We start from the raw sequence: 14,954 nt of genomic DNA on the forward strand, positions 1-14,954 counted from the left end.
ATCGTATTGATTTATTGGAAAACTTCACGTAGGTGAATTCTGATGGATATAACTTCTCCATTAAAAGAAATCATACGATTATCTTGGTCGGTTATCTTAAAATTTACTCTGTGTATGTTTTTTCCTGACACACAGAGATAAACCAAATTTTGGGTTCCATATTGAATTTATAACCAATTGAGGTTGAGTATGCGCTGAATGAAAATATTGTATTTGTTTTTTTTTTCCATCATTTTCAGCACCATCTATCAAATCACAGTGAATTAACACCGAATTTATTCCTGAGGATATTTGAATGAAATCTTCACTGTAAAACGTCCCATTAGTTTCAATCTTTTTTGAGGAGAAACCCAATAGCTCTCTAAATGAATTATCAATTGTGAAATCAACCTTGTAGTTATTTTTAACTTTAATCGTTAATTTTGAAATATGTTTTTGAATGTATATAACAATATTTTTGGTTCATCACCCTGTTCTTTCATAAGACGAGCAATTTCGGAAGATATTTGAGAAATCTCATATGCTCCGGGTGAGACTGTTATCGTTTTGTATCCACTTCCGGGATTATAACTAAACTTGTCATTTTTATCAGTTATATTAAATAAGGTATTATAACTTTCCATGGACAATAAAGATGCCTCATATTCTTTTGTTGGGTCAAGTTGTAGTGGGTATGGGAATGAAGATGTGTGGTCGCTTGTTGTGAAATTAAAACTCAGGATTGTGCTTCTCATCTTATTGAAGATGAGATAAAATGTCCTTATATTGAGATTTATTAATTATTTTCATGTTCATCAACTGGTCTAAAATGGCTGATGCTTCATTAAAACAATTGTTATTTCCAGCCTTCTTACTACCTAACAACAATAACAGTCTATTTACTAATTGTGATGGGTCATTTGGAAGAAAACTAATACCTGAACCAAGGATACTTAAAGCGTGAATAATGTGTTTCTCCTTCTCATTTTTCCTACTTTTACTAGAAATACTAACCCTATAATTTTGAGTGTTCAGCAGATCAATATATACTCTATCATCATTATTTTTCATATCCAATGGTTTATCAATATACTTTGATTCATCCCTCACAGTTGAACCTTGTCTTCCATCTTTTGTGAAAAGAAACATCAATCTTGGAGTTAGTTTAACAGGGGGTTGAACAGAAACCAAGAACCTTAATTCATCATTAAATATCAATACCTTTTCTTGAACAAGATGAAATATTGCTGGTTGTTCTGTTGGAATGAGTCATGCTTTGGTTTTTGAATCCGCTGAATATTCATTGTTTTGAAGAGCATTCACAATATAATCAGGGGGTCAATTTATCTCTTCCAGTTGTTGAAATAAACCTTCATCATCATATACCTTTAATTCTCCTAAATGCTCTAATTCTTCCTCCGTTACTTGATCAAAATCTTTTAACATTTGAAGTTTTTTCGGAATATATTCTACTGTGGGAACTGTGGAAACATCTTTCATTTTTTCTTGGGAAGTTTTTATAAGTGGTTTAAAAAATTTCTCTTGTTTTCTTTCAAATGCTTCTTTGCCCGTTAGTTTCTGTCTGCGTTTCTTCTTTATGTCTTCCTGTTGTTTTACAACTTTTGAAACCAACTCTTGATGTTCCTTAAATCTTCTTGCTCTTTCTTTTGCATCCATTTATTTATTGTAAAATATCATTTAATGAATTGTAAAGATCAACAGGGAAATTTTCCTTTTCTTCATCATTCAAGTAGATGTGTTCAAATAAATCCTTTTCTTTAAATATTTCATCAAATTCTTTATTAACATTAATGCGAGTTGTAATTTCTTCTTCACTAAAACTTGCATCTCTGCTTTTCATACGTTTGCGTTGAGTTTCTTCATCAACATCAAAACCGAATGATAAAATCTTCACTCCGCTCAGATGTTTAATAATTTGTCTCGTTCCTTCTGGATTAGTTTCTAATATCCCAAGACCACCAGATTTTAGTTTCCTTAACTCACTCTTACAATGTGAATATTTTGTTGTACCAAGAGAAACCTCCTCAAATATTTGACCTTCATTCCTCAATCGCATAAATTCCTCCACTGAAATATAGTGATAATCTTCACCTTTTACTTCTCCAGGTCTTATTGCTCTAGTTGTTGTTGATACGATGCGTATCACGGGGTGTTTTTTTTCAGTAAATTTACAATATTCTCATTGTACTACACAAGAACCTTGATTTATGAAAGTTTTTTCCAGAAGCAGATTTACCCACAAGATTTACAATAATAGTTGTCATTTATATATGTAATTGTTTATAAAACAAAAAATAGATCCCTGAATATCTCATCTTGTTTCACAACAATATATTTATATTTTTCAGTCGTGTGCTTCATGTAATCCTCAAATTTATTTTTACTACATAATGTAGTACAATTATCTCTCCAAAAATTATTGATATCTACTGAATTTAACTTGAATAAAATAAAAGTATTAGCATTGTTTCTGATGGAATGACGAGGAAGTTGAAAGTACGATTGACTAAGATAAATACAATTACAAGAAGAATGTCTCCCTCTTGTGTAGTAGCTGTCCATTACCGTTTGGTTTCTCTCATTAACACAATCATCAAAGATAACGAGGTTCTTTTTTGATTTATGCAAATCTTGGGGAGACGGTATATCATCCGTATTATCACTCAGAATACAAGTTATCGGATTTGATTTCTTTTTACATCTCTGTGTATCACAAAATAGTTGAATTATATCTTCAATGTTATAATCATTTTGGTTTTTTTGAAGTTTAAATAAACCGATTATATCTTCTTTTTGAAGACCAGAATTAAAACCTTGTGAGAGTAGTTGATACTCTGGTTGAAAACTCGACTTTGTGAAAATTATTAAATTATCATAATATAAAAAGTTGGGAGTGAGGAGCATCTTTAAAAGTGAGCAGGTTTTTCCACATCCACTTGAACCAACTATGAGACATCTTAATGAATTTTGGGAGATTTTTATGGTTGTTAAATTTTATCTTATTTTCCCAAATGGGTAAAAAATCATTCATTTATATATTTGGAAAACAGGTTATTTAATTTATTATTGGCTTTTTTAGAAACTCTATATTTTATCCTAAGTTCAGGTTTAATTTCAAGATAATCCATTATTTTATTTATACAATAGCTTGTGTTGATATTTCCTTGAAAATCACATCCATGAATAATATATAACAACAATCATTTGAACATTTCTCTAATACGTTCAGTTTCTTCCCTTGTAAGGAAAGGTGTGTTATCACCCTCATACTTTACATTCATTTCTCGAATCAATCTTGTAAAGTAATTCATTTTTGGTGTAAATCTAAAAGAATTATTTTCCTTTTTATATTTTTTATTATCATTAATTGGAAGCTAATCACAGAATATACATTGTTTATAGGCTTTTGACTCTGTATTTAATCCCCGTCTTTCACACGCAGGACAATTCTCAAATTTGTCATATGGAGGATCAGGAAAGTCTAGCATATTTATAAAGTAAAACTTTACTTAAACTGAAATTCATCTATACTTTCAGTTGTATATTGACTCATATTTAATAATATTACCATCGATATCGATATACTTTTTTTCATTACCAGATTCAACGACAACATTTTTTTATATTAAAGGTAATTTTAAAATGATCGTTAACTACTATTGAACGAAATGTCATTTCACCTGATATATTAACATCCTTTATTTCATCAGGATTTACATCTTTCGGGTTGTTTAAAAAAATATGAATTTCTCCTTGCATATTACAGATGGTCTTATCTTTTCTTTCTAAAGCTTCATGCACAAGGTTTTTGTTTTTTGATACTTTTTCGTGTTTCATTCCTTTTTCTAGTTTTGAATATATTACCAGAAGGAGAGGAGAAACTTTTGCAAGAGATACTTTAATTGATGTTCTACCAGGTATACTAAAAGCCCTTCCACTGAAGGAAATTGAAGCACTCATATTATTTACCATAATTGTTTTTATCCAATAGTTATTATATTGATCTTTGTTCAATTTTACGTCCTTGACATATTTCTCAGTATCTTTAACAAATGAAGAGATTGATTGAAACTTGTCTTTTGTGTGTTGATACATTGTATTTATTAAGTGGAGGATAAAAGTTGGAGGATAAAATGGTTTTAAGCACAGATTCACCTGTAAAATAAACGAAATTTTCATCAAGAAAATTTTAGTTTAAGCAAAGATTTATTATATAAATATGGTGAAAACAACATACTGCGATGTTTGTTATCACGAATATAAACATGATAGAAAACACCTCCGAACCAACAAACACACATTTAATCTATTTCATCAAATATCTCCTCTTGAGTTGGAAAGAAAACATTGTGATATCTGTTCAAAGGATGTTTTGAAGAGAAGTTATAATAGACATCTTCAATCACAAAAACACAAGAAAAATGAGTTTAAAGTAAAGGGAGACTATTATATTGAAAACACTGATGGGGCATTTAAAGGGCATATAAAAATAAGGATTTTTCAATTTGGAGAACCCGGTCCATCATCAATAGCTGAATCAATTGAAATACTGAAACCTGATGTTGAAAATGTTATTAAAAAGACATTAAAAGAAATGAAAACTTTAAATTTTATATGGGAGTGAAAATGAATATGAAAAGACAAGATGAAGAACAAACTCCTTATGTGAGAACAGATCTTCATTTTATAACATCATTTCAAGATTTTTTGAATTGTGGGGTTTATGAAGAACTATCAAAACAAGAGGAGGATGTTGATAATACAGTGGTAGGAAGTGGATTCAATATTAAAAAAATCATCTTTTTGATATACACATTCTAAAATCAAACCCTCTTAAAGATTCTTATTATATTGAATTACCAAAATAAATAAAAGTAAAGAAGGCAGTTGTTAATATTAAGAACAATGATAATAAATGTTTTCTCTGGTCTGTTCTTGCTCACTTTCATCCACCAAAATGTAATTCAGAAAGAGTAAAACAATATATGAAATATGAGAATACCTTGGACATTAAAGATTTTAAATTCCCAATGCCACTCACAGATATTCCTAAATTTGAGAAAAAGAATATTCTTTCTATTAATGTATATGGATTATTGGATACAAACAAAGTTCAAATATTAAAAATTTCAAACAACTATAAAAATGAAGAAACACACATTGATCTTTTATATTTTAGTGTTGGAAATAATTCACATTACACATACATCAATAATTTATCAAGATTACTCACTTCTCAGGTATTCAGAACAGCAAACAAAATATATCATTGTAAGCGATGTCTTGATTCATTTCATACAAAAGAATGATTAGAACAACATTCAAAATATTGCAGTAATCATAAATCAGCTGTAATTACAATGCCTAAACCTGGTGAAAAGATTTCTTTTGAAGATTATAATAAATCTATCATGCACCCATTTGTGATATACGCTGATTTTGAGTGTATCCTTAAAAAGATAAATACTTCTTCTCCTCATCCAAAAGAATCATATACAAATAAATATCAAAAACATATTCCTTGTGGTTTCTGTTATTATGTCAAATCATCTGTTGGAGAAAAGTATAACAAACTTGAACATTATAGTGGAAAAAAAGCTTCACAAGAGTTGGTAAAACGATTAGAAAAGGATTGTATAAGACTCACTAAATTAATGAAAGAAACAAATGAACCGATGAAATTAACCAAAGAAGAAAAATTAGAATTTAGAAAGAACAATATCTGTCATATTTGTGAGGGGGAAATTAAGGAGTCTAAAGTTAGGGATCATTGTCATCCTACTGGTAAATATAGAGGTCCCGCTCATTCCTGTTGTAATCTAAATTATAAATTACCTTCTTTTATTCCAGTCTTTCTTCACAACAGCGCCAACTATGATACACATCTCTTTATAAATGAACTTTGAAAAACACCAGGGAATATTTCTGCCATAACAAACACAAGTCAAAAGTATATTTCATTTACAAAAATGATATTCACAAAACCTTTAACTCGTATTAGGTTTCTAGATTCTTACAAGTTTATGGGAACATCACAAGCCTACCTCGCATCAAATCTAAGCTCCACGGACTCTTTTCCAAATCTTAATTCATTCTTTCCAAAAGAGGAAATTCTCACTAAAGAGGAAATTCAGATTACAGAGAGAATTTAAAGTAAAGAGGAAATTCGAATTAATGAGGAAATTAATGAAGAAATTCTAACTGAAGATGAAATTCTAATTATAAAGAAAATTCGAACAATGAATGGAATTCTAACTAAAGAGGAAATTCTGATTAAAGATGAAATTCTGATAAAAGAAGGAATTCTCACGAGAGGGGAAATTCAAACAAGGAATGAAATTCAAAGTAAAGAGAAAATTCTTACAAGTAAGGGAATTTATCCTTATGATTATATGGATTCATTTATGAGATTTAAAGAAACACAACTTCCTTCAAAAGAAAGTTTCTATAATAACCTTTATGAAGAAGAGATAAGTGATAAGGAATATAAACACGCGCAAGAAATATGGAAAATATTTAAGATAAAGAACCTTGGACAATATCATGATTTATATCTAAAAACAGAAGTTTTATTGTTAGCTGATGTGTTTGAAGCTTTTAGATCACTCTGTCATAATAAAAATTGTTATGGATTAGATCCTGCCCAATATTTCACAGCTCCTGGTTTTGCTTGGAGTGCAATGTTGAAAATGACAAAACAAGATATCGATTTAATCAGTGATGTTGATTTGCTTTTGATGATTGAGAAGTCCAAGAGAGGTGGAATATCACAAGTATGTTCAAAAAGATATGCTAAAGCAAATTATAAATATCTTCCAAATTATGATAGTGAAAAAGATAGTAATTATTTGATGTATTTTGATGCTAATAATTTGTATGGATGGGCAATGTCTCAATCTCTGCCTTATGGTAAATTAGAGTGGATGGAAGAAAAGTATTATGAAAAGGCTTTGATGAATATTGTTATTTCTTCTCAAGAGGAAGTTAATGAGGAAGAAGTATTATTTTGAAGTTGATTTGAGGTACCCGAGGGATCTTCATAATAAGTATAAATACTTTCCTTTTGCATGTGAGAAAGAAAGCCCAAAGAAAGAATGGTTCAGTGATTATCATAAAAGTTTTAATATTAAAGGCAAATCAACAGAAAAGTTATTAACAACATTCTATGATAAAGAAGGATATGTTTTGCATCAGAGAAGCTTAAAACAGTTTTTGAGAGAAGGATTGAGAGTAGCTAAAATTCATAGAGTTTTAAAATTTAAACAAAGTCCTTGGGTGAAAAAGTATATTCAATTCAATACAGATATGAGAGCAAATACAAAAGTAAAATTTGAAGGGGACTTTTATAAATTAATGAATAATGCTGTATTTGGAAAGACTATGGAAAATGTTAGAAACAGGGAAAACATTAGATTCGCACCATCTTGGAAAGAAGCTTCGAGATTGATAAATAAACCAAGTTTTGAGAGAGAAGAGGTTTTTTCAGAGAACTTTTCTGCTATTCATATGGAAAAGGAAAGTATTGTAATGGATAAACCAATTTATATTGGAACAGCAGTTCTTGATTTATCAAAGATATTGATGTATGATTATTTGTATAATGACTTAAAGAAAGAGTATGGTGAAAATGTTTCATTGTTGTATATGGACACTGATAGTTTTATCCTAGATATAAAAACTGATGATGTTTATAAAGATATGAAGAAAAATATTGGAGTGTATGATACAAGTAATTTCAGCAAGAAGAGTGAGTTATTTTCCAAAAAGAATGAAAAGGTTATTGGTAAGTTTAAGGATGAGTTGGGTGGAAAAGTAATGAGTGACTTTATTGGATTGAGAGCAAAGGCATATGCTTATAAGTATGGTGATCAGATTGATAAGGGAATAAAGAAATATGTAATAAAGAAATCAATAACTTTTAGAAATTATTATAATTGTTTGATGAATAAGAAAGAAGAATATAGGAAAATGAATACAATAAGAAGTTATAAACATCACATATATAGTGAAGAAGTAAATAAAAAGGCATTAGGAGCCTTTGATGATTAGAGATTTATTTTAGATAATGGAATAGATTGTGTTCCATTTGGATATTTTTTGATAGAGTGTATAAAATAGATTGTGTTTTTACGATGGGAAGATGGGTTAGGGTTTTTTAAGGGCTACCGCCACGTTTTTTCGCAATATATAAATGGTCAAACCAAGTATTAATCAAACTAAAGAGTGGAGAAAATCTCAGTCTTGGTATATAAATGGAAAACTTAATGAATGTGAAAAATATCAAATAAGTCTTATTGAAAAAATAACTAAAACAAAGGAAAATAAAGCAAATAAGCGAATCAATTTAAAAACTAGTAAGTTAGAGGATGTAAAGAAAAAAATGAATATCCTTGAATGGACTGAAAACTTTGATGGTTATCAATTGAACAATGAAAAAAACAATTTACTATAATCTCAAAATGATATGTGGCGCAGGAGGTGGTCAAACAAGAGCATTAAGAGAAGTTTATCATTTCATAATGGCACAAAAGGGGTATCTTAAAAAATATAAAGTTTCAAATGTTTTGTTTTTCAATATTTTAGATGGGGATTATTGTGCAAAGAAAATTAAACTATTGAAGGAATTTGAGAATGAACAAATCTTTATAGGTTCAATGAGTGAGCTAAACAATATGCATCGGTTATTTGAAAAAGAGTGTCCCGAGGCTAAGACGTTTCAGATATTTCTTTAGAATCACCTTTAACAAATCACATTACTACTTTGCTCCTTGAACAAATCTTTATCTTATTGCATGGGTTATTTGAAAAAAAAAAGTGTCCCCAGGTTAAAAGGGGAGACAAATAAATATACCTTGGGATAAAAAGGAGGTTTATTTGTTCGGGAAAAAAATATGAATCGCTTAAAATCCCCCATTCATTTACATGGGGAAAAGTGAGCCAGAATCAGTATATTCACCCTACTGGTATTGTCTTGATAACTCACAATGAGTACTATTGATTTAAAACTATTATTCAGGATTTTGCTGTTCTCCAAGGTATAACTCTTTGGTTGGGTCATCAAGGAAAAGCTCGTTCTGTGGGTCTTGGTCGCTCACAATGTCTTCAACGAAACCGACAATTTCGCCCCAAGTTGTGGCAAAGCAGTATTTTCATTTTGTATTTGAGATACAATTTCCTGTGAGAGAAAATAATAATGTATTAATTAAGTGATTTAATTATTAAATGATTATATGCTTAAATCATACTCTGTAAATAGGAAATTATAATCTTACCTCAATAGATAAGAGGTTTGAATTCAGTTCATCAACTTGAAGGTTTAGTTCCATACAAGTCGTAGAATGACAAGGAACTCCAAAGTCATCCCACTCAAGATCAGCACAACACTCCATTGTCAATAAAAGTAAAAAATGTTTAAAATGGAGTCTGGGTTTTAAGCTTTTATAGAGAAGGACTGGTTGCTATGGTTTCCTTTTCAAAATGGAGAATTCTTTGAAAATTCCCTGGGCAAGCCCAGGCAAGCCTTGTGAGTCAGATGTTAGAATGGAGAAAAAATTTTCAAAATGGAGAATTCTTTGGAAAATCGAATAAGTATAATCGATTAAGGTTTCCTTTTTCACAATGGATAATTCTTTGAAAAATCGATTAACAGGAAATGATGTTTGAGTATGTGGTCCTCACAAAAGAGGGTGGGGCTTAGGAAAAGTGGGTGGAGCTTATGAAAATACCTTATGAATAGTGGGTGGGGCGTAATAAAAAGTGGGCGTGACTTATTAAACAGCTCATGAAAAGTGGGCGGGGCTTGTGAAAAGTGGGCTGGCTTATGAAAAGTGGGCGGGGCTTATGCAAAAAATAATCTGAGGCTCAGAAGGTAGTCAGATGAGAGCATTGATAGAAGTATATCATTTCATAATGACACAAAAGGGGTATCTTGAAAAATATAAAGATTCAAATATTTTATTTTTAAATATTTTAGATGGGGATGATTGTGCAAAGAAAATTAAACTATTGAAGGAATTTGAGAATGAACAAATCTTTACAGGTTCAATGAGTGACCTAAACAATATGCATTGGTTATTTGAAAAAAAGTGCTCCTTTGCTAAAAGGGGAGACTATTAAAATCTCCATTCACTTATATGTTTTAGATATTTCAACAGCAGAGAATTCAACAGGTTGGGATAAAAAGGGAGTTTATTTTTCGGGTAAAAAATATGAATCGCTGAGAATCCCCTATTCATTAACATGGGGGGAAAGGGAGCCAGAATCAGTATAGTCGCCCTACTGACAGGTCCTTCAGGTATGTGACGAGGACAAACTGATTATATTGTGATGAAGATCTGGATCCAACTACTACAATTTTTAAAGTGATTCTTCACCATTGAGAGATAGGGCCAAAAATGATATTGCGCATGATATGTCAAAAAGTAGTGGCCGGCTTCGGATGAAACTTGGTGGACACATTGTGTGTGTGTGACAAGGAAGAAATATTTCGATCTTGGTGAAGATCCGAATCCAGATCTAGACACGAGAATTATTTAATTTTTCAAGTGATTCTTCACCATTGAGAGATAGGGCCAAAAACGATATTAAAAAAACACGATAACCCTCCTTTCCCTCCATCTCTGCCATCCACCCCTTCCTTCCCTCCATACATCCCATCCACCCCTTCCTTCCTCCATCCATCCCATTAAACCCTTCCCTCCATCCATTTTCTCCATCCCTCCATCCATCCTATACATTCATCTCTTCATTTGTCCTCACTCCCCCACTCCTCCTCCCCTGTCACCCCTCTTCCAACTTTCAAATTTTATTATCAAACATATTCTGCAACAAATGTTCGTTCCCCACAGTTTGATTTTTTTTTTACTTTAAGCTTAACTTTTAAGACCAAAAACAAATTAGTGTTTTTAATCATATGCAAGTGAATGAAGTACCTTGAGAGTACACGATGATGTCACACATTCGAGTAAGCACAGAAATGATGGAAAATGCAATTAAATATACTGCAAGGGATTCTCTGTACTGACAAGACAAGTCTGTCGGTTCACCCACAAACACCACGTTACATGCACAACTGCCTGCTAGTGAAGTTAGCAGAATGCAATGAAGCACAGAGTTTCCTGATTTACTCACAATTAACTTGTGGTACTTGAATATCATTATCCACAAGATAACTGCCATTGTAAAACCCAGAGCAGAAAAAGAAAGTAGAACAAGAGCCAAAGGATCAGAGAAAGCCAGAAACTCCCTTGGCATGGGAAAACAAGTGCTGCGCTGTTTGTTGGACCACATGTCTTCGGGGCAATTCTGGCATTCCTGGGAATCTCGATGCACATCAATGTCAGGAAAAGTATTCATCTTGTAACGGGAAAGTACTGAATATGCATGTGCAGCACTGAATTCTTGGATTAAAAACAAACAAACCTGTAGTATTAGAGTAGTGTCCATCAGTGCAAGGAATGCAGTCAAAGCAGCAAAAGGGCTCCCCTTTGAGAGAAACTTTCCGAGTTCCCGGCTGGCATGGCTCACTACACACGGAGCGAGGGACCTGGAAAGCAAGACAAATAGTTTGGGAGTCCAGAATATATTTGGGGAGTCCAGTAATTTTTCTTTAAGGAAGAGCTCCAAGTGTAGGTCAAATATGCAGCTGTTCTTTCCACTTCAATTAAAACTACGTTTTCCAAACCAGATCCGTTGTGTTTTTCTCTTATATTTTTGTCTGTGTTGTTTTTGTGTGATTCCAATTTTTGTTTTTGTTAAATCGTACCTTGTTGTGCTATATTGTCAATCTCGTTTTTGTATAGCTCAGGCCTACTCTGGATAGCGGGGAACAGAATTCTAAGTTTTGAGGTTGTTTCTCATTGCGCCTCTTTTTTCTCTCCAAATTCTGTCCTTGCTGCCTCTTCAACGTTATCCTATACCCCTCCTCACTTCAAAAACAAAAAAATCTACACGATCTAAACTGCACAACTGCACCTCATTCATTATCTCTCCCTTTTCTCATTGTCCCCAAACAGAATCTTCATTGAAGGAAATGATTTTCCTTCTTTTTTTGAGTTGTAATGTAATTTTCAGAACTGCAAGGCTCTATATATTGTTGAATATGTTGGGGAGGGTGGGGGGTAGATATGACCATAGAGAAGATCGGAATGTATAGGGTAGCATGGTCCATGTATGAGTAGTTAGCACATCTTAATGTAATAAGTCGGTGCATGTCAGCTTAAGGATGTCTTGTTTAAATGTGTACATACAGGGGTGTTGCTTAGTAATAATTAGTTCGCGATTATGGTGAAGGAAATTGTGCCATTTAACCTCTATATCAACATCTATCCGGGGGCTCTGGGAGACTCAGCACGAGAACGAGGGTAGGAGCATTCATCGCCTCCCATGGGGTGGAGGGTTGCCCAAGAGAGAAGAATGTGGATCTAATGAGGCAGTTGGAAGTCAGAAAACCATCGAGAGAGGTGGTCTGTGAGGTGATCGACCTGTTTGAGGAGAATGGGGTTGGTCTGAGGAGAAAGATTGTGAGGAGAGTCTTGAGGAGGTCATCCTACCTGCCTGCCTCTGTCTGCCTGTGGCTGTCAATCCTGCCGACCTGCCTCTGCCCATTTCCTCGACCTGCCCATGTGATTATGTTTGTCTCATCATCCCCTCATTGCCTGCTCATCCCCGCTACCACGAGAACTGAGTCCCCCAATTTTTGCCCTTTTCCCCGTCAGTGACTGAGTCTGGTGTGTGATGCCATAGATTTCTTTAGATTTATTTTATTCCCATTTTATGTAAATATTTATTAATTGCATTCCCTTTCTTCCCCACCAATACCCTCCATCGTCTCCCTCTGCCAATAAATTATCCCCGAGTTATTGTTTGTGGATTCGGGAATAAATCCATTGGTTTTGTAAAGAGCTAATGTTTTTGTGCGTTTCCTCACGACTCGCACACGTGTTGTCCCCTATAATTCAGAACATCTCCAGGAGTTAAGCCACTTGGGACATCGCAGGATTTTACCTTCCCGCCTCGATGAGCTCGACGTTAATTGAGCTGTCGATGCTGCAATACACCTAAACCCTTCAGAAGACCCCAACAAGTTCAGGCAGATGTATAGTCTGACCCATGTTTTAACAAATTCTGAAAACTATTTGCAGAGTCGACGGTGCTTGAAGTTTAACCGGCATAGTATATCCGGTAAACCTCACCAAATAATCTCCATCTTTCTCATACAGTGGAAATTAGATATCCCCCCCCCCCCGGTATAGAGGGCATTGTATAAAGAAGTGGACATCTTTCGGAACAAAGAAGTATAGAGGACACACCGCTTGCAGGACCCAGTAGGGTGGCATCCTATGCAAATATGGGTGTAAACCACAATGTCTGAGTCTGAGCCTGCAGAGGATATCCTGGTCTCTTTGTGAAAGCTGAGGAAGTGAGACAGAGGATTCAAACAAAGAGCGGACCTTGCAGCAGAATCTCCCTTTGGTGGAGGACTCCCAGTGATATTGCCATTTATTTGAGCATCTGACTCCTAATCAGATGAGAAGATTTGGACAGGTCGAAAGGGATTTGGGTTTCAAAATCTGATTTGAGAACCTGTTTGGCTGCCTACTCACAGCCTTCATTTCCTCCAATGCCCACATGGGCAGGTACAGATCAAAGACCATGCTCCAGGCAAAATAGCATTCCGATCCTGTCGTAATTCTCTGCAGACGAATGCAGTAGGACCTGTTACCAACTATAGTCCATGAGTACACCTCTCATGTACTACAGTTATAAATGTAGCATTTTTGCTGAGCCTCACCAAATGGCCTGGTGTGGGCTTAATGGTTAGGGTGGTGGGCTTTGGATCCAAAGGTCCTGTTTTCAAATCGCATTCAGCTGTTAAATTAATACCAGGTGGGGATAAGTCGGCCTTTCATCCTTCCAAGGTCAGAAAAATGAGTGCCAGCATGCTGGTATACTGTGTCGGAGTGGAGACCCGTCCAGGATTGTGCCCACTAGCCAAGGAGACTTGGTAGCTTTAGTAGCTTTAGTAGCTAGTGCTTTAGTAGCACCAACGCTCTGCACAGAGTATGGTCCCAATCTTCTCTCCTCACTCTCCACCAATTGTCGATATTTATAAGTTTTAGCACCTCAAGAACCAGGTTGTACCTGCATCTCGACTGTCGGAACTCCAACGTCTTTGGAGAAGAGAGTGAAACAAAAAAGAAGACTATTGATGGGGTTAAAGGGGTCACTTTATCCAATTTAGTGCCAAAATAATGGTGAAGAAGTCAGACGAGAATACGAAATCATAATCAGAGCGTCAAATGGACTTTATCACCTTAATATATGGGATCAAAATAGTAGCAGCAGTTCTCGCTCATGAGAGATATTTAGAACCGTCTGTGTAGATGTGTTAGGATTGACTCCAAACCATGTGGATATATTTGAAGGCCTGGTTCCATGTCAACTGTGTTTTTATAAACAGTTTTACACCATATATGAGGGGCTTCTGGAATCCAGGGAAGCCAAATTGCCTCTTCATTTGAGGGGTTTACAGGTGAAGAATCCAAGCCCATTTATTTGGCTGCCCTCATACATGCAAGTCCGAAAGAAGGTGAATCAGAGATTCCTCTGAGCTTTTGGTATTCCCAATAGTCCGAAAACAAAGCTTTAATTGGATGGTTATCCCTTGAATATATAATCTTAGCACAATATCTCAATCTGGATACTTCCTAGTGGAGAGGAAAGGGCATCTCATCAGCTTCCATAAGAAGGGTGGAAACTGGGGTGCTTTTAATGGTCTCCAGCCATGCACAGAGTGCTTTGGACTGAATGGTTTCCATTTTTTGTGGTTGGTTTTAAACATATCCCCAAAGGCCTGGTTGCCTTTGTCAAATTGAGAGCAGATACAGGCTTTATATAGGAGGATGAGACTTTCCTGATGAGCTCCCCAAGTTGTACCACACAGACTCCAAATG

The 14,954-nt window shown here is 34.2% G+C and overlaps 1 protein-coding gene across 1 annotated transcript in view; it reads right to left on the bottom strand.

Moving 5' to 3' along the window:
- The window catches only part of LOC147035880 (extracellular calcium-sensing receptor-like), a 79,396-nt gene that overhangs the window by 28,155 nt on the left and 36,287 nt on the right, over positions 1-14,954 (bottom strand). The window contains exons 4-5 of the mRNA XM_085869820.1: positions 11,422-11,545; positions 10,932-11,372 (exon numbers count right to left, since the gene is read on the bottom strand). Of these exons, the coding sequence (XP_085725946.1) occupies positions 10,932-11,372; positions 11,422-11,545 (565 nt within the window). The remainder of the gene's footprint in view (positions 1-10,931; positions 11,373-11,421; positions 11,546-14,954) is intronic.

The sequence above is a fragment of the Eptatretus burgeri genome, chromosome 1 (genome assembly GCF_056783735.1).
Source record: "Eptatretus burgeri isolate ZD-2024b chromosome 1, Ebu_testis_v1, whole genome shotgun sequence".
NCBI lineage: Eukaryota > Metazoa > Chordata > Myxini > Myxiniformes > Myxinidae > Eptatretus > Eptatretus burgeri.